General features: G+C 41.4%; 1 protein-coding gene across 1 annotated transcript in view; it reads left to right on the top strand.

Moving 5' to 3' along the window:
* Window positions 1-21,085, top strand: part of SORCS3 (sortilin-related VPS10 domain containing receptor 3) — a 624,980-nt gene that overhangs the window by 311,266 nt on the left and 292,629 nt on the right. The window contains exon 4 of the mRNA XM_012661662.1: window positions 20,890-21,048. Within this exon, the coding sequence (XP_012517116.1) occupies window positions 20,890-21,048 (159 nt within the window). The remainder of the gene's footprint in view (window positions 1-20,889; window positions 21,049-21,085) is intronic.

The following is a 21,085-nucleotide window of genomic DNA, read 5'->3' on the forward strand; positions in this document are numbered from 1 at the left end:
CAGGATACAAGCATAAGATTTTTGAAGTTCATTCATATTGTAGTATGTATCACCACTTCTTTTTATGGCTGAATAATATTCCGTTGTGTGTGTACAAAAATTTCTTTATCCATTCATCCCTCGATGAATATTTAGGCTGTTTCCACATGTTTCAGCCACGTTTTATGCATAGTGCTGCTATGAACATGCACACACATGTATTTGTTGATCTGTTGTTTGTTCCTTTGGGTATGTACCTAGGAGTTCAATTTGTGTATATTTTTGTACAAAATATTTGTTGCCACTGGGTTTCTTTTGGGAGCATTGTACACCTCACCCTTAATGGGAGTGGGCTCGGCTACCTGGCCAGTGAATGCACTGAGAGTGGAGATGAGTGAAGTCAGTCGTGTCCCTTCTGAGTGGAATACGCTGCATCTCCAGATTCTGCCATCACTCTTGTCTCTCATCCAGGCGTCATCCTGCAGGGATAACAGGGGCTGCTTTTCCAGGCTGGGCTCACAAATGCAGGCACCCTGGGGCAGAGCAGCAGGTCTTTTGAGCGCCCCTCTGAAAGATGCTAAATTCGGCTCTTTCCCAAATATGGGAAAAAAATCTCCTTGGCCCAAAAGAGTTTACAGTTTTCCTGTAACTTAAGCGGGTAGTTGTAAGCTCTACAGAGTACTAGAATGGTGAGGGAGAACCCACAGATCTTTCTTAGAGGGGGCAGCATTTGGGTATGACCTCGAGGGAGAGATAGGGTTTAAGGGTATGGAGTATAAGGAAGAGCATTCCAGGAAAAACAATGACCTCAGCAAGGTCAAGGTAGTAAAGTAGGATATTTGGGCAACTGTGAATTGGATGAATTCTTTTCAGGAATATAGGCACTCTGGGGACATGGGGATGGAAAGTTCTGTTGGAACCAGGGAGTGAAGGACCGTGACCTCCAGGCTAAAAAGTTGGTCATCTATAGTCTGACCTTATGAATGATAAGCACGGCTCGGTATGGATTATACCCCACTCTGCCTCACTTGTGCTCTGAGGATCGTGCACATCCTCCTACAGCGGTGGTTTGCAGTCTTTACATTTTTTTTTTTTTTGCTTTTACTTCACCCATCTGAGCTGTGCAACCTGAGCAACTCCTCTCCTCATACGAGCTGATTCTCTCCTTCTGCCTCCGTCTCCGTTGAGAATAGCTGTTCTGAAACACCACGGGGTGCAGGAGGGAAAGAAAAAGCCTGCTCTCTGTTGAATGCAGTATGTGCCAGGAGGTTTCCAAATGTCATTTCTCTTTCTCATCTCGTCCTCTCAGCCCGCCATGGTGGTGGTGAGGGTGATGGTGGTGGACTCTATTCTTTTTTTGACTTTACTGTTGAGGGAAAAAACTGAAGCTTTAAGTCAAGGAGCTGATCGGTGATGGTGTGGGGTTTGAATGTTGCTGTCCTCATCGTTGTGTTCCCTGTGCCTGTTGTACAATCTGGCACAGAGCCGGAGCCTCAGTAAATGGATGCGAGTAAGTGTCCACAGGACCGAATGGCCACATGAAAAAGCAAGGACTGCTTGATTCCGAATCCAAAGGACTTATTCTGTGTCATTCTTTTACCACCACAATCACCAAGATAAATGCCCTGGAGCTGTGGTGAGTGTGCCCAGGGCCAGATGACCCAGCTCTGGTTGAAGGCAGGGAGTGCTGACTCCAAGAGGTTCCTGGAAAGATTTGGCTCAGCTTGGGGAAGATTCCCATTTACCTCTTGTCCAGCTTCCTTGGACACACTGCTGGGTGCAGGGAAGTCCGTTGGGTGATTCTTGTCAGGCATGTTGTCAAGGTCATTTTCTGGCTCTTTGATTTGAGATTAGAGCTTTTCTAAAACCCTAGCTAGAAAAGGGGGTGGGGGAAGTGAAGAAAGCAAGGTGAAATGTAATTTCCTCTTTAATATAGACTGTCATTTAATCTAATATTATAGAAAATGATTAGATCTTAAAAACCTATAAATTACCCTTGACAACTCTCTGGTGTGCCTCTGTTTTCCCTTTCAGCAATTATACACGGCAACGGTGGGTTGTGGCAGAAAGAAGCGCTCTGAATGCAATTTGTTTATTGGCTCTTGATGAGAAGCGATTAATCTAAATCACCATAGGGGTGGATCCTTTGCAGAGCTTTGGAATCAGAAGTGGCAGTTGGACCTTTTGACAAATGTGCTGCTGTGTGCTTAACAACAACAGAAAGTTTGTGAGGGTATGTGTGGTGGCATTTTCTTTCTTTGTGTGATGAGGAAAGAAAACACACATGCACACCCACACACACACTCAGAGCAGGCACTGGTGCGAATATAAAACCACGACCTTTGGGCACCTCCATCTCTTACCCCTTCATTCTGTCCTCTCCTGCCTCTTCCCACCCTCCCTGGCTGAGACAGCTAGGGGCCCTCATTACGTTGTTACCTGAAAGGCTCTTCTCTCAATTTATTACTGTTATTGTGGTTTTCACTTCCCTGCCTGTCTGGGGACCACCTGGCACAGGATGATGGATCATTACAGAGAGTACCTGCCTGGCCAAATTGCTACCTCGCTATCCCCTCCCCTTCTGCCTCACATTGAGAAAGAGAGGAAGCAAAACCAAACAACCAAAACACCTTACAAACCCAACGTGAAAAAAAATACATACACATGGTGTCACAGGCTCTTCTGTTTTGAAATAATGGGGCCACACTGCAGCTGAGAGGATGATCCACAGCAGTGGGATGATGATGGGTAGGACGGGATGAGAGAACACCCACGGAGAAAGACCTGTTGGGTAAAAGCCATCCCTGTTTCTCCTCCTGCTTTCTGTTTGATTCTTCCCTGCCTTTGTTTGCACTCCCTCCTTGTCACTGCCTTGCTGTGTCCTCTCTCTCCTTCGCTGTCACCAATAATGAGCACAGCAAGAAGGATAAAGCCTTCAACTTGGGAGGTAAAGTTCTGAGCTTGAGCTCCAGTTTTTACAGTTAGCAACCAAGTGTGACTGAGCCCTGGCACTTCTTTGCCTGGAGAGTTAGGGGTGTGATAGGCGGAATAACAGCTTCCCGAAGATGCCCCAGTCCCCAGAATCTGTAAATGTGTCAGGTTACGTGGCAAGGGGGCATTAAGATGGAATTAAGATTGTTAGTCAACTGATCTTAAAATCGGGAAAATACCCTGGATTATCAATCAGGTGGGTCATTGTAATCACAATGGCCTTGGAAAGGGAAAGGAGGGTAGAAGAAGGGTCAGAGTGATGTTCTAGAACAGAGACTGGACTGGCCATTAATGGCTTAGAAGATGGAAGGCGACAGACACTTTGATTTTAGCCAGTGAGACTCATTTTCGGCTTCTGACCTGTAGAGATGTATGATAAAAAAGTTAGGTTGTTTAAGCCACTAAATTTGTGGCAGCTTGTTATAGCAGCGACAGGAAACTAATCTAGGAGATACGGCAGACTGAATGTTATATTCTCCCCCAAAATTCATATGCTGAAATCCTGACCCTAATGTGAGGGTGTTTGCACGTAGAGCCTTTGGGTGGTGATTAGTCATGGGCATAGCTTTCATGAATGGGACGAGTATCCTTATGAGACGGGTCCAAGAGAGCTCTCCTGCCTTCCGCCACCACGTGAGGACACGGTGAGAAGGTGCTGCCATGAACCACACAGCAGGCTCTCACCAGACGCTGCATTTGCTGGCGTCTCTATCTTGGACTTCCCAGACTCCAGAACTGTGAGAAATAAACGTTTTTTTCATTTGTAAGCCACATGGTCTGACATTCTCTTATAGGAGCCCGAATGGACTAGGAAAGGGATAATAATGCCTGCCCTGCCTTCCTCACGGAGTAGCGTGAGGATCAAGGGAGAAGAACCGCTGAAGGCCTTGGCGCACTGTAAAATGCAGTGCAACCCAGAGGCCTTGGTATTACTGAACTCTTCCTGTGGGGGAAGGTATGCAGAACAGTGTCTTCAGCAGAGTGTAGAAAGCACATACCAATCATGCGCTTTGATCATCTGCCCAATCCCTCGTACAGCCTGGCTCCTCTGTTCTCACTCTTTCCCGGAGCTAAATGTCTTTCCATGGAAGAATGGGATCAGTCCCTTTTGTCCTTTCCTCAGAATGGTTCCTGCACTGGTGAAAGGGCTCTAAGGCACCATTGGCTTTACGGCCTGGTCACTTATGTGGTCCACTGGCCCAAAGGGCTGTTGCAGCTGCAAGTTGCTTTTGGTCCGTGTTGATTCCAGCCGGCATTTAGGTGTACGGGGGCTGTCCCTGCCCCTCACACCCGTAGGCAGTCACTGGGGGTGAGCAGTTGAGTTCTAAGGAGTGTTCACGTGATTATCATTCTTACTGGGCAAGGCAGTGCTCCTGGATATGGTGACGTTGTTACTACCCCTGGCAAAGCTCTCAGCTGCACAGGCTCTTTCAGCTAGACCAGGATATAGGATATTTGCAAGCACATTTACTCCTCTGATTGTTTTCCTCATGGTAACCTAAAGTTTGTCTTGCTTCTCCTAAATATAATAATCCTCCCTACCTATCTTAGGTCCCTGTTTCGGTCTGTTTTCTGCTATTTATAACAGGATATATGAAACTGGCAATTTATAAGAAATGAAATTCATTTCTGAGAGTTCTGAAGGCTTGGGAAGTCCAAGGTTAAGGGAGCACATCTGGCGAGAGGCTTCTTGCCGGTGGGGACCCTCCGTAGAGTCCTGAGGTGCTGCAGGTGTCACGCGGCAGGGGGCTGAGTGTGCCAGTGTGTTACGTTCAGATCTCTCTCCTTCTCGTAAAGTCATCAGTTCTACTCTCACGCTAACCCATCAATCCATTAACCCTTTAATCCATTAACCCATGAATGGATTAATCCATTCATGAGGGCAGAGCTTTTGTGATCCAGTCACCTACGAAAGGCCCCACCTGTCAATACTGTCACATTGGGGATTAAGTGTCAGCATGAGTTTTGGAGAGGACAAGTAGTTAAACCATAGCAGTCCCTGAAAATAGCCTAAAAGTTGAAGGCTTTCCGTATGAAGAATAGGGTCAGCAGGTGAACTTAGGAAAACCTTTGTCTTTTTTTTTTTTTTTTTTGATGTTGGCTGGATGAAATACTAAAGATAGCACACTAAATAAATACTGTATAAGTGACAATCTGCAATTCTTAAATTAGTCATAATGGGTACTGTGCAGTTAATTTCCGTTTACTGTCACTTGTGCACTGGAATGTTTTCAGGCTCTTCCTCCCACATAGCTTCAGCAAGATGCTTATAAATTAGGTTTGTTTTGTGGTAGACAGATAATAAACATGCTGATGAGCATTTTTTTTCCGTTATGTTTTCATATAGTCACTGCCTTTCTGATTTCAGGCTTCGGAACAGTGATCTTAACTCTGAGGTCCCACTGTGGTCCCAGATGTGCACAGTAGCAACTTGGATGCTTGAAACAGCAAATACCTTGGATGATCTTGATTTAACTGATAGATAGTTCTCAAAACCAAATACGTCTGGTCATGTATCTCTGCCTGTGACAATGTTGTGCCAAATCAGATGCCTTCAAACTGTCTAACCTGTGCCTGAGAACCTTCCATTTGATCTTAGGAATACCTGTCTGGGTTTGCATCTTGCTTTAGTGCTCCTAATATGGAGAAAAACAAAACAAAACAGACAAACGAAGGCCCCAAATCAAACCACACCAAAACATCAAAAACAAAGTTACTTTCAACTCAATCCTGTATCTTACAATTTTTTTAAATTATGAGACTATTTTTCTCTTCTCTCCCAGGGTTAGACATGCTTTTTAAAATTATTGGAAATAAATATCTTGCTGAAAAGTAGTATGATCACCAATTTGCTAAATTCGTCTGTATTAGCCTTCTATAGAAGAGGAGGCGGGGGAGCAGAGGATTGCTAACCTGAATGACGATGCTTGCATGCGAGGCTGGCAATGCTTGGCTGGCAGAGGGTGCCTCAGGTAAAGATTTTGCTGATTGCTCTTACTGAGATGAAGCTGGCTTTTCTGTCTGGGGCAGTGATAAGCCACAAATATCATGCACTGAAAATTTGGTCAAGCAAATCGAGAAACCCTTGAGTGACCTTCACTCAGTCATGCATCCTGTTTATTGAGTGTGTGCTCCATTCAGCTCAGCAGAGAAGACCAGAGGGTGTGATACAACCAAAGCTGCCTGCCTTTAAGGAACTTAACATCAAGGTGGCAATGTGAGATGAATACAAGTGAAACACAAAATAACCACATTTTAAAATATAGAAATATATTTATAAATTTTCAATATATTTAAAAATAAAATTATAGTCCACTGTGATTACAAATTTGTTGATGGGGTTCATGGAAGGCGTAGATCCATTCAGCTGGTGCATTCAGGAGTCTTCGGGGAAGGAGGGGAGTTCAAATGAGACTTGAAGAAAGGCAGGAAAGATTCCGGGCTTTCTGGGTAGGGGAGTAGTAGTGTTGGCAAAGATAGGAATGTTGTAATAAGCATAGTGATTGGAAAAACCTCTGCGGCACTGCTTGGCTTGAGCAAGCAGTTGTGTTGAACAGGTCAAACTTGAGAACAACGTGGGAGCTCACTAAATGTCTGAGGTTCCAGGCGTGGTTTTTATGACATGTAGAAAGTATTGGCATTTCTTTTGGAGGGGAAATGCCATGGTCAGAGCTGGACTGGGGAGAATCCATCCAGTGTGTGGTGGGTGGGATAGTTTGGAGCACCGAAGATGGGGGCAGGAGATTTCTACAACAGAGGGGAGGTCAGTCATACCATTCCCTGCGTTGAGAGGTGCTCTCGTTCCTATACACATCGGAGCTCCTTCACTACCCCACTTCAAGCCACATCTGTTCTACAGTCCTAGTTGTGCCCACAATGTGGATAGATATTTACCAGCTTCTCACAATTTTCCAAGAACAGACAATGAGTAACATGGTCTTATTGAGAAGGGGTGTGTGTGTTGTGTGTGTGGGGGTGGGCGTACAGGTAACTATTTATGATTATAAAAGTAATGTGTGTTCATTGCAGAAAACTTGGGAAAAAAATTAAAAAGTATAGAGAAGACAATAAAAAGTACTCATAATCTTACCACTCAGGAATAACCACTGTTAACTTGAGAAATTTTCTTTCAAGTTATTTATCTATTTTGTAAATACAGACGTGAAATATAAGCAACATTTAACAAAATTTAGATGATGCTCCGGGTACGTCCAGCCTGTTTTTTATGTACTATTTAAACATGATTGTTTTCCATGTGTCATAAAACTATTTAAATTCATATTTAATGGCTGCCTGATATTCCATTGAATGGATTTAGCTTACTTTATTTAGTCATTCTCCTATCAGGTATTTGGGTTATTTCCAATTTTGCATTATTATAAATAGCACTGAGTTGAACATACAGGTGTATAAATCTTTTATGGGGCCCCTGATGGTTTCCTTGGACAGATTCCTAGACGAGAATTTACAGGGTCAAAGGCATGACTGTTTCCGAGTCTTGTTCCTTATTGCCACATTGGTTTTCACCGTGGTCATGCCAGTTTATACTTGCATCAACTCTGACCGTCTGTGTCTGCCTACTTCATCCCACTGCCTTTGCCACGGCCACCAGTGGCATCCACTTTGCTAAATGCAGTGGCCAGTTCTCCATACTCATCCTACTTGATCGTCAGCTGCATTTGATGCAGTTGGATGCTCTCTTCCCTAAAATGCTTTCTTTCCTTGGTTTCAAGGACACTTCACTTTCTGAGTTTTCCTGCTCCCTCTCTGTCTCCTTCCCTGGTCCTTCCTTATCTTTTTGACCCTTAAATACACTAGAGCTCAGTTCTCTGGACTCTTTTTTTTTTTGTATCTATATTTGCTGTCATGGTGATCTCCAGATTCAAATCTTTAAGTGTTATTCAGACACGGATGTCTCCTGAATTCTTATCTGCAGGCCAGCCCACTCTCCTGAAAATAAGCTGCGCACATCCTTCCCTACTTATCGTTCCGACTTGGATGTGCATTAGGCATTTCAAAACCAAAGTCTTTATTTTTAAAGCCCCCAACCTGCTCCTCTCACAGATTTTTCTATCTCATAAATGCTAATTCCCTTTCCCCAGTTGTTCAGGCCAAAAACCTATCAGATAATTTGAGTTGTTTCCAATTTTTAAATATTATAAGCAACACTGAGATGGATGTACAGTTATAAAACCAACATTTTAATGGGCCCTCTTACTTTGTCTGATACCCCATATCTCATCTATAAGCAGACCCCTTTGGCTTTTCTTTCAAAAATATCCCCAGAAACTGAGCATTTGTCAGACCTCAGAGCTCCGTCTTGGTGCAGGCCCTCAGCCTGGCCCTTCTGGTCGCTATGGAGCCTGCACCTGTCTCTCTGATTCTCTCCCTGCCTTGCCCCCACCTCCCACAATGCTCTATTCAACATGGCAGCCAAAGTACGGTGATTAGAATACAAGCCCTAGTCCGTCAGTGCCCTGCTTGTTGTACGGATATCAAGTGCTTTCCATGTCCCTTGGGATAAAGCCAGAGTCCATATATCACTTAGTAAGCCCCCGTTTCCTCTCTGACCTCACTTCCAGTGCTCTACTTCTTTCACGCTGTTCCAGCCCACTGGACTCTTACATCCTTTTCCAAATGTCACCTTCTCAGTGCAGCCTTTCCTGACCACACTATTTAGAATGGCAGGTCTTCTCTTTCAGCACTTCCTTTTCCCTTTCCTGCTTTCTTTCACTCTAAAGGCCTGTCACATCTGATATTCTATTATTTACTTGTTCATTTATTGTTTAGTCTTCCCTCACTAGGATATAAGCTCTATGAGGAAGGGATTTCCCTTCTGTTTTGATTATTGCTTTTGTCCAAGTCCTTAGAATAGAGCCTGGAACACAGTGAAGACCCGGTCAATTGGCTGGATGAATAAATGGTGCTAATGTGTTTGTTTGATTAGTTTGAAAATTTAGTCAGCATGTTCTATCTCTAGTCTTGTGTCTAATTTTATATATTTATTTTGTGATTTTTAAAACATTGTGGTGCTATATACATAACACAAAATATACTATCTTCACCAATTTTAAATGTACAGTTTGGCAGGGTTAAGTGAATTCACATTGTTGTGCACCCAATCTCCATATCTCCTTTCTTCTTTTTATTTCAAAATATTAAGGGGGTACAAATATTTTTGTTATGTAGGTACCTTGTATAGTGCTTAAGTCAGGGCTTTTGGTGTATCCGTCACCAGAATAGTGTTCATTGTACCCAAGAGCTAAGTTTTTATCCCATGCTTCCCCTCCCATTCTACCCCCTTCTGGATTTCCAGTGATTTTTATATCTCTTTGTGCCCATGTGTACCCATTATTTAGCTCCCACTTATCAGTGAGAACATACAGTGTTTGCTTTTCCATTCCTGAAATATTTCACCTAGGACAATGGTCTCCAGTTCCATCCAAGTTGCTGCAAATGTCATTATTTCATTTCTTTTTATGGCTGGGTAGTATTCCATGATGTGCGTGTGTGTGTGTGTGTGTGTGTGTATATCTATATGTGATATATAGATATACACACACATGTATAAACATGGTATATATAAATATACATGATATATAAATTCGTGATATATATGTGAGATAGCTATATCTATATCTATATCTAAATATCACATTTTCTTTATCCACTCATGAATTGATGGGCACTTAGGTTGTTTCCATGTCTTTGCAATTGTGAATTGTGCTCTGATAAACATTTAAGTGCAGGTGTTTTTTGATGAAATGACTTCTTTTCCTTTGGGTAGATACCCAGCAGTGGGATTGCTGGTTTGAGTGGTAGGTCTACATTTATTTGAGGAATCTCCATACTGTTTTCAATAAAGGTTGTATTAATTTTCAGTCCTACCAACAGTGTATAAGTGTTCCTATCTCTCTGCATCCACACCAACATCTATTTTTTTTAGTATTCATGGATGATATTTTGTATTTCTGCAGTATCAGTTGTAATGAGTTTATTTGAGTCCTTTCTCATCTATTTCTGGTTAATCTGGCTAGTAGTCTATTGATTTAGTTTATCTTTTCAAAGAACCAACTTCTTGTTTCACTGATCCTTTGTATTTTTTTTTTTTTGATTTCCATTTCATTTATTCTGCTTTGAGCTTTGATATTTCTTTTCCTCTGCTGGGTTTGCTGTTTGTTTTTGGTTTGTTTTTCCTTTTCTAGTTCCTTGAGATGTGAGATGGAGTTGTTATTATAATTTGTGATATTTCTGTCATTTTGATGATGGCACGTAAGACTATGAACTTTCCCCTTAGCACTGCTTTTACTCTACTCCATAGATTTTGAAAGCTTGTGCCCCCTTTGTCATTCAGTCCAAGGAATCTTTGGATGTCCATCTTAATTTCATCATTGACTCAAGGAGTGTTCAGCAGAAGATTGTTTCATTTCTTGGCTTTGTGTAGATTTGAGTGTTTCTCTTGGAATTGATTTCTAGTTTTATCCTGTCATGGTCTGAGAAGATGCATGGTATGATTTTGATTTTTTTTGAATTTGCTAAGACTTGTTTTGTGGCCTTGATATGAAATGGTCAATCTTCAAAGATATTCCATGTGCTGAAGAATGTATATTCAGTAGTTTCTGGGTAAAATGTTCTGTAAATGTCTGTTAGGTCCTTTTGTTTTAGCGTCTCATTTAAGTCCATTACGTTGTTTCTTTATTCATTTTCTGCTTTGATGATCTATCCACTTCTGTCATTGGGGTGTTGAAGTCCCCGGGTATTAAGATGCTACTGTTTATTTCTTTGCTTAGATCTTGTAGAATTTGCTTTATGAGTCTGAGGCCTCCTGTGTTAGGTATGGATATATATTCAGGATTATTGTGCGTTCTTGTTGAATTTCTCTCTTTACCATTATATAATGACAATCTTCCTCTTTTTTGTTTTTTATCATTATTGATTTAAAGTCTGATTTGCCTGATATGAGAATGGCTACACTTGCTCACTTTTGGTTTCCATTTGCATGGAATATTTTTTTTTTTTGATCCCTTTACCTTGAATCTCTGTGTGTCCTTGTGGGTTAGATGTGTTTCCTGGAAACACAGATACTTTGATTGTTTTTTCATCTATTCAGCCAGCCTATGTCGTCTTTTAAGTGGGGGCATTCAAACATTCATGTTGAGTGTTAGTATTGATATGTGGCATGCTGTTCTGTTCATCTTGTTGGATGATACTTTATTGTTTTGTTTCCCCTCTTGTGCTGTTGTTTTATAAAAGCTATGATTTTTAACTTTTGGTTGTCATTACACTGGTTGGTATCTATTGTGCTATTCCATGTATAATGCACCTTTGATCATTTCCTGTAGGGCAGGTCTAATAGTGACAAATTCCCTTAGTGTTTGCCTTGTCTAGAAAAATATTTATTTCTCCATCATTTATGAAACTTAGTTTTACGAGATACAAAATTTTTGTCTGGCTGTCGCTCTGTGTGAGACGAATTAAAATGGGACCTCAATCCCTTCTGGCTTGTAAGGTCTCCACTGAGAAGTCTGCTGTTAGCCTGATCAGTTTTCCTTTATAGTTTAGTTGTTTCTTTCGTCTTGCAGCATGTAGAATTTTCTTCTTCATTTTGACTTTGGCCAGGTTGATGACTATGTGTCTTGGAGACTTCCTATTTTCTATAAACCTTCCTGGTGTTTGATGACCATTTTGTATTTGGATATCTGAATCTCTGGCAATGACAGGGAAGTTTGCCTCAATAATTCCCTCGAATAGGTTTTCCACGCTTTTTACTTTTTCTTCTTCTCCATGAGGGATATCTATAGTTCTTATATTGGCTTGTTTCACAGTCTCATATTTTTCTGAGTGATTTTTCATTCCTCTTTATTCTTTTTCCCGCATCTTTGACTGACTGGGTTAGTTCAGAAGCCTTGTCTTCAAGCTCTGAAATTCTTTCTTCTGCTTGGTGTAGTCTGTTTTTGAAGCTTTCTGCTATATTTTATAATTCCCTAAATGACTCTTTCATTTCCTTATGTTCTGTTATATCCTTTTTTATTTTGTCTCTTTAGTGAGTTTTTCATATTTTTCATTTGTGTCCTGAAATATTTTTTTTTGTTGTTGTTTCTTTGTTTTGGTTTTCAACTTTCTCTTCAATTCCATTCATCTTGTTTTCCATCCATATTCTGAATTCCTTTTTTGACATTTTCAACAATTTCCTTTTAATTGTGATCCATTATTATGGATATATTGTGATTCTTTGGGGGTGTCGGACTAGCTGGTTTTTTCATGTTTTCAGAATTCTTTTGCTGATTTCTTCTCATGTGAAACTTACTCTCTCAGCTCAGGTCTGGTAGGTTTTTTGCATATCTGTTCTTCTTTGCTGAACTTTCCTACATATTGAGAAGGCAAGAAATACCTGGACAGTGCTTTTGTGTCCTATTCTGGAGGATTGACTCAGCAGGAGAGAGGTGGATTCACTAAGAGCCTATAAGAGCTTTTCTCCTGCATCATCCTGTTCCCCTGTGATTGTCACAGTCCAAGCTGGTACTGGGAGATATTCATTAGAATTGGTAGGTTGGCCCCAGGCAACTGTCAAAAGCTTGAGCATGGGCTTGGACAAGTTGCTCTCCATGGAGGTGGGTGGTGTGACCTTGGCCAGCACCTGGGAGAATCCTGGGACCTTGGTGGGCTCCTGGACACATTGTAGTACTGCAACCTGTAGTAGGGCATGTTGCAGGACCTTGGTAGGTGCCTTTGAGGGGCACAGGACCTTGGGTGGGCTCCTGGACAGGTTGGGGATCTTGGCTGATGCCTGGGTGGATTGTGGGACTGCAGCCAGTGGTGGGGTGGTTCCTCGGGCTGCAGCAGCTAGGCTGTCCGCAGCTGACAGGACTGGGGTGACACATGGTGTCCTGTCAGGGAGTTGCGGTGGCTGGAACTCTCCCTTCACCCAGGTCTGACTGTGGCAGCTGCTATGGTGCTATTCAGGTGGCAGTGGCAGCACTATCAAGATGACAAGATGGTGGTGGCAGATGCTTAGGGAGAGCTGGTGGGTGCTGCTGTCCTGGAATGCCTGTGAGGTGGCTGTTGGGGGTATTGGGGGAGTGCACAGTGCAGGGCATCCAATCACAGTGCCTATGAGAGCACGCGTACTCCTGTTCCCTCTCTGACCCTTCAGGGGTAATGGGGAGCTGGCTGCAGTGGAGCCGACCCCTCTGAAGATTGGGTGCTCTGAGGCTGAGCGTGCAGACTGGCATCTGTTGCAGTGACGTGGGGCCAGAAGTTAGTGGGACCCCACTGTGCCTGATCTCCAGTGCAATGCTGTTGCAGTCTCCAAGCAGCTCCCCGATCAGTTTAGAGGCTTGCTCTGGTGGGGGAGCCACCTCATAGCTCAGATTTCCATGTTCGCTGGGGGAGTGCAGAACCCTGGCGACCTCTCCCCTAATGCTTTCTCTCCTGTAGACATTCCCCTGCCCACCCCCACCCCGCCCCAGGTACCTTCTGATTTTGCTGAATGGATCACCCCACCTTTCTCTCCCTCAGTTTGGATGTCTCAGGTTGCTTCTCTGATGATTCACAATGCTCCCTCCGAGTCTGTCCATCCATGGGTGAACATCTACCCTCAACCTTTGATCCTCTTCTTGAGAGCGGCCAGTGCAGGCTGCTTGTAGTCCACCATCTTGGCCCCTCCTCCATATCTCTTTTCACCTTGCAAAACTAAAACTCTATACCTACTAAATAAGAACTCCTCATTTCTCCCTCCCCCAAGCCCTGTCATCCACGATTCTACTTGCTGTCACCATGATTTTAACTACTCTAGGTACCACATATAAGTGGAATCATGTAGTATTTGTCTTTCTGTGCTGGCGTATTTCATTTTGCATGATATCCTGAAGGTTCATTCATACTGTAGCACGTGTTAGAATTTCCTTCATATTCAAGGTTGAATAATGTTCCATTGTGTGCATATATCACGTTTTGTTTATCTATTCATCTACTGATGGACCCTTGAGTGGCTTACACTTTTTGGTTATTATAAACAATGCTGCTATGAACATTGAACGTACATATATCATTGAGACCCAGCTTTCAATTTAAAAGAGTCTCGTTCCATATGCCATGTGGCTCTTCAGTGCCATTATGCCAGTTTATGCTTACATCAACACTGACTGTCTGCCTGTTTCACTCCACAGCCTTGTCACAGTCACTAACAGCCTCCAGGTTGCTAAATTAAATGGCTAATTCTCAGCACTCTTCTTACTTGTCCATCACCTGCATTTGACACAATTGGACGCTCACTTTGGGTATATATACCCAGAAGTAGAATAACTGGATCATATGATAATTCTATTTTTAATTTTTAATTACCTACTATACTGTTTTCTACAGTGTCTGCACCAATAGTGTGCAAGGGTTTCAATTTCTTCACATCCTTGCCAGCACTTGTTATTTTCTGTTGATAGTAACCATGATTGTTAGTATCTCATTGTGATTTTGCTTTGCATTTTTCTTGTGATTAGTGATGTTTAGCATCTTTTCATGCATTTGTTGGTAATTTATCTTCTTTGGAGAAATGTCTATTCAAGTCCTTTACCCATTTTTTAAAAAGGGTTTTTTTGTTTGTTTGTTTCGTTGTTACTTTTGTGCTTTTTATTTTTTTCTAGCCTCATGATTTTTTCTATACTGGTGATGCTTGTGTTAAATCCTGAGGGACAAGCATAAATAAGCTTAACTTAGTGGATTGAGAAAGGTGGGGAATTCAATCTTGGCGAAGAGGATGGCATATATAAATGGTCATAGATACAAGAGAGCATGTGTATAAGCATAATATTGATGTTCTATCTATAAAATGTGTATGTACTTTACATATTTTGCCATAATAGAAGACTTATGTGTATATATATGTCTGAACAAGAGCACTGTTGACATTTTGTGTTGGGTAATTCTTTGTTGTGGGTCACTATACTATGCATTGTCACATGTTTTGCAGCACCCCGGGCCTCTACCCAGTAGACACCAGTAACACTCCTTCCCTTGCCCCAAGTTGTGACAATAAAATGTCTTCATGCATTGCAAAATGTCCCCTTGGGGCAACCCCTTCTCATCCCCAAGTTGAGAACCATTGTTAGAAGAGGAAGTGATGATGGATGGACGGATGAGGGAAACGAATGCTGGTATATTGTGGTGGAAAGCCTTATTTATAGCAGACTCTGTGTGGAAGTCAACATTCAACAACATATCAGTTATGTCAATGGATTTAGGGACAGCTATGGCATCATCTCTTTTATACTCTGTGAACTTACATGGATATTATTGTGTTTCTTACTGAGCACTAACTTTGCTAAAGGTCTATCATTAGGACTCAGTTATACAGCAAATTATAGAATTTCTCCTCTTCTATTTAGAGAAAAGTCTATTTACTTCTGTTCTGAGAATGTTCTCAAAGCATTGAACTAGAGTGTGTTTCCTTGCCTTTCTGGGTCTGTGGCAGAGTGAGAGACTGAGAAACCTTTAGCTTTTACGTGATTTTGATAGTCTGTACAGGAGAAACAGAATAGGCAATTGAATAAATAATGTATTTATTAATGATATTGTAAGACTCGCCCAACAAGCAGGAAAGGGTGCATTCTGGGAAGATTTTGGGGGTGATTTTGACATTTCCAATACTAATTTTGAATGGTTTAGACATAGATAAGCTGACCGGCTTTTGAAAGCATAAGTTGACTAAGCACAGCCTCTGCCTGATTCCTGACTTCCACGAGTGTCCTTTGCAATTTGCAACACACCATTAAAATTAGAACCACTATTATTCAACTTTCCCAGGAATTTCCTGCAAAAAGCATTTCGAGTGAAAAAAAAAAAAGATATTGCACCATTTGCATGCTGGTAAACTTTAAATCTTGTTCATCTCTAATCTGAGTCACAGACAGTTCATTTACAGGCAATGGCCGAATCAGGAGGAACTGATTGTATGAGGTTCTCACCCCTAAGACAATGGCAGGTTTAGTTCTGTCATGGGCTAGAACCTCCCAATGAAAAGATAGGAGTAGTCTTTCAAAGCAGCAATTGTAGTTTAGCAAATTAACAATTATCTACTGATTGGTGTTCACTCTGGCAGTATTAATATTTGCTAATAGAATGCGTTTTTCTTAAAATATTACAGTGAATGCAAAATCCATGTAAAACGAATGCGAAATATAAAATATAGTGATTTTCTCCCTAACCCTTTTGTATGTTTTAAATTATGATAAAACACACACACACACACATATGTGTGCGCACACAAAGACACTCCATGAGATTTATGATTTACCCTGTTGATAAATTTCCAAGTGTGCAATAGAGTACTTTTAACTATACACACACTGTTGTATAGCAGATTAATAGAACTTTTTCATTTTGCGTGACTGAAACTTTATAACCATAGAACAACAACTCCCCGACTCCCCCTACCCCTGCCCCCTTCAATTTTATCTGCAAAACTCAGGAATGATGGCAGTCAAGAGAGAGGCAGATAATCTCCAAATCATCTCTCTTTGTCTCCAACATGCTTGGCATCATTTCTGACTTTAGGTGTGCTCTAATCCTGGGTGATTTAAAGGTAAAAGTTAACATTCATTTAGTAGTTATGTGCCTGGCACTGTGCTAAGCCTTTTAAATTATTATCTCATTAAATCCTTTCAACAGTAGTATGAGGTAGGTGCAATTACTATCTCCTTTTTCCATAGATGAGATAACAGATTTGGAAAAATTGAATAATTTCCTCATGTTTACACATGAAGAATTCAACTGAGGATTTGAACTCAAGACATCTGCACTTGGAGCCTATACCATTAATTATCTGCTAAACCATATTTGAAATACTTTTCGTCTTCTTCCAGCACACACCCACACTCACTGCAGATCTTATGTCAGGACAAGCTGATAAATATTAAAGCAGCTTGAAAGAAAAGCAAAACAAAACAAAACAAAGATCCCCAGTGTGATCTCTGCCCCATTCATATTGTCAAAATCACGTCAGTGCAGAACTCGAGGACATCTAAATGTCCATCGCCATACGTGTACCACCGTCTACCTGCAATTAAAAATGGAAACGTAATGGTGCTAAATTTCTTTGTTTTTATAGAAACAAGCTATCATAATTTTACCGTGAGTCATAGGCCTCATCCATAAATTCAGATAATATTTAATTTGGGCATTATGTTTTTTAAAATCCAATTTTTTAAGTATTTTGACGCATGATGTGACTTTCTAATTTGACACACTCCTCATCAAGCCTGATCCTGCTTTCTCTGCTTCTCTCATTCACTTCACCTGCTTTGCCCCCATGGGCATTTGAATTTGAAATCCCTGCTTAACAATAAAAATTTGGTTGGTGTGGGATGATTTTCTTTATATATGTGGCATATGAATATAAATTCGCATATTTTACCTTGAGGCTTAACTTTGGACAAAGTTATTTGCTCTCTGATTATATTTGTGCTAATATGATGGCCCCCTCCTTTTTAAAAATTTTTGAGTATCAACAACTACCATATTTCCCTCTTGGATTCCTATTCACCTAATTCTTGATGTCCGTTTGATCAGAGGTAGAGATAAGTGAGGAAGTAGAGGACTTTCTTGAAGCTGCTATTTTTGGTGGATTTCTTAGAGATACTTTAGAAAAGGATGATGACCTGCTTCTCTGACGCTATGTGTGTGTGTGTGTGTATGTGTGTGCGTGTGCGCGTGCGTGTGCACGTGTGCATATAAAGTAGGTAGAGGAGGTGGGTTTCGAGTCGATCTGAGGAGTAATAGACAAGTTGCATTCCTCCTGAGCCTCAGTTTTCTTATCCGTAAAAAATGCAAGTAATGATACTTACTTCACATGATTTGTATGAGGTTTTGTAAAAAATAAGGTACAATGGCCTGCACAGGTTAGAAATCCAAAATGTGTGGGTTTTTATTTCGCTTCCTTTCATTATTCTCAAAAAGTTGGATTGAATAGAGACACAGCCAGTGATATCAAAGTGTATCAAAGGATTTCTGATGAGAATGTCAGAGAAAGGTTGCAATAAAAACGTACTCTCACCAACAAGCTCCATAAAACCTCCACACAATGTCAATATGGTTTACTGTGTATAAATTCATTTCTCCATGTTCACGTGCATGTGTATGCAGCATTTTGTATGTGTGAATGTACGTGTGCACACATATGTTGTTTGTGGATTAATGTGTGTATGCAAGTGTGCTCGTGTCTGTGTGTGTGTGTGTGTATGTGCACAGAAAGAAGCAGAGATAGAGGAAAAGAACGCATTGTGCAAGATATTTAATGGTAACCCTTATTCAGTATATTGTAACTCGTGGTATATAAAATAAAGTCCATTTATGATGTTGGTCTTATCTTCTAATTAAAATCAAAGGCATGAAGCTTTTTTATACCTGCATAAAATAAGCTGTTTAATTTTTCTACACCAGGGGAAAAATGATTTCATTGCCTCTTATGTAGACCATCGGTACATGATGTGAAGCAAGGGAGGCCAGTTATGAGAGCCTCATCCTTCCCCAGGACATTTGTCCTCTGAAAGCACCCAGCTGCCTCCTCTGAGGCTGTCTCAAGGGCATCTGGGGTGCTTTCGTCAGCTCCCCTGACCCCTTCACAGTGCCGTGGCAAGAAGAGGTTAGTTGGTCTATGACTAACCTATCTAATAGTGTTTCCCTGAATTATTCACACATGAATGAAGAAAAATTATTATACTGCATCCATTTCTTTAAAATATGCTGATAACTAGTGATGACTTATTTCAGTGAAGCCAAAGCAAATATTTGAGAAAAGAAAGTAAGCTTGTCTTGGAAGCCGTAAATGAATAAAAGAGGGAAGAGACTATGAATCTTAGCAGTTAAAAGGCCTAACTTTGTTTTAAAGCTTACTTTATAGCACTAATGTATGCTCTGGGTAACATTTTTAAAATCCTGCTAGTTAACAGTTTTATTTTATAAGGTATGGAAATTTCTTGGTCTTATTTTGTACTTTGAGCCCCATAGTTAGGACCACGTGATAGAAGGAGCCTGAAGAATTGGTGGTAGCATACACAAAGACAGGAAAAACTACAAAAGGAAATAACTCATTTGTTCAGTCACTCAGCAAACATTAGGAACTCAAAGAAGTTGAGTCAAGCTGATAGTGAAGTTCAAAAGGGCTGTACTCCTGTTGAAGCCAGAGACATAAGCAGGGGGCAGATTTTTCCAGGCTGTTCTAATGATTTTGAAATATAGGAAGATCAATGATAGGCCATTGAATGGTTTTAAGTGGGGGGAATGTCAAAATCAGATTTGTATTATAGGATGATTGTTCTGGCCACAGTGTGCAAAGTGGATTGGAGGGGACAAGACTAAAGGGTGAGACTGGCTGGGGGTGTCTTACAGTCATCAAGCAGAGAAAGAATCATGTTCTGGCTGGAGGCAATCACAATAGGTAAGGAGAGAATGGATTTGATGTTAGAGGTAATTGGAAGATAAAACACACAGGGCTCAGAGACTTACTCATTTTAGGAGGTGAGTGAGAAAGCAGAGTTGTGGGCGAATCTTGGGCTTTTTGCTCCACATGGATGGTTGGTGGAAACATACACCGAGCCAGGGGACACCAGGGGAGGAATAGGGCAGGGATGAGGCGCCACCGTGGGGCATCTTGAGTTCCAGGCACTGTGGGACGTCTACAGGGAAGAATCTTCTGGGTAGCTGAGTTTTCAAGTCTGAAGCTGAGACTCTGTTAGAGTTTTAATTCATGAATTGCCCCCAGGAAGATGGTAATTTAAAAAAAGAAATCAGGAGTGGAAGAGGTCCCTGAGTAATAGTATATGGAGCGAAAAGAGAAGAAGGTCAAAACAGAGGATTGAGGAGTGGTTACATTTAAAAGATAATCTGAGAAAATTGATTCCCCAAAGAGATGAGAAGGAAACCCAGATAAGTGTGGTGTTATGGAAACCCTTGGGAGAGAAGGCTTCAAAAAGGATGGAGTGGTCGGTGTTATCAAAGGCTGCTGAGAGTTTAACTAAGGGAAAGGTTTGAGTGTCTACATGTCTACTGGATTTGAATACTAGAAAGTCAACCACACATTTAGTGAAACCAATGTCATGGAAGTACTCTGGATAGAAGCCAGATTGCACCGGCTGGAGGGGGCAATTTAAACAGTAATCATAGCTATCACTTGTCAAAAATGTGTATTACAGTGTGTGCTCAATGCCAGCTTGGCTATCGTCGGACTCAAGTTGTTGTCAAGGAAATTGAGGCCTCTAGAGGTTAAGTAACTTTCCTAAGGTGACACAGTATTAACAGAACCGCTGAGATTTGAGCCTGCTCTCTCTGATGCCAAAGCCTTTTCACGACATCATTTCTGTCCACTTGACTTGGAGATGATAAACCTTCTATGGCAGCAACACTTGCCCAAGGACCTTTGGGAATATATGCTTTGGAAAATACCTCTAATGAAGGAATCATAAAACCACTTAAATCAATTAAATCAGTAAAACAAATCAGAAATAAGAAAACGAACAATGGGACTGTAGGTGGTGGGGAGGGGCTTCCCATGACTGAAGAACAGTACCATGATGAAGGGTGACTTGGAGAACTGACAGGGAGAGAGAGGGGTTGACTCTCCCAAGGTCAGGAGACAGAGGACCGTGAAAATATGTCCCCAGTACTTAAACGATGGACATCGGAAATGAAGCCTCCTTCTGTATGCAGACCTAGCCTTGCACCCTGTTTTATTTAGCTCAATTTGGCGAGGATGGACTAAATCAGGAAAAAATAGAGCATCAGTAATTCATACAGAGGCCCAGATGCCCTTTTATGTGCTATGATATATAAATACAGATGACTTTATAGTTATGATTTAATTTCTTGTATTTATTCTCTCCTACTAACTCTGTGTTTTCTCCTCTGTCTTTTTTTTTTTTTTTTTTTTAGATCATGCTTCTCAGTGATCCCGAAATGGAAAGCAGCATATTGATCAGCTCGGATGAAGGGGCGACCTATCAAAAATATCGGCTGACCTTCTACATTCAGAGTCTGCTCTTTCATCCTAAGCAGGAGGATTGGGTACTCGCCTACAGTTTGGATCAAAAGGTGAACACGTACTGTTTTTATTCACATCTTGTTGTCC

The sequence above is a fragment of the Propithecus coquereli genome, unplaced genomic scaffold (genome assembly GCF_000956105.1).
Source record: "Propithecus coquereli isolate 6110/MARCELLA unplaced genomic scaffold, Pcoq_1.0 Scaffold73, whole genome shotgun sequence".
In the NCBI taxonomy this organism is placed as follows: Eukaryota; Metazoa; Chordata; class Mammalia; order Primates; family Indriidae; genus Propithecus; species Propithecus coquereli.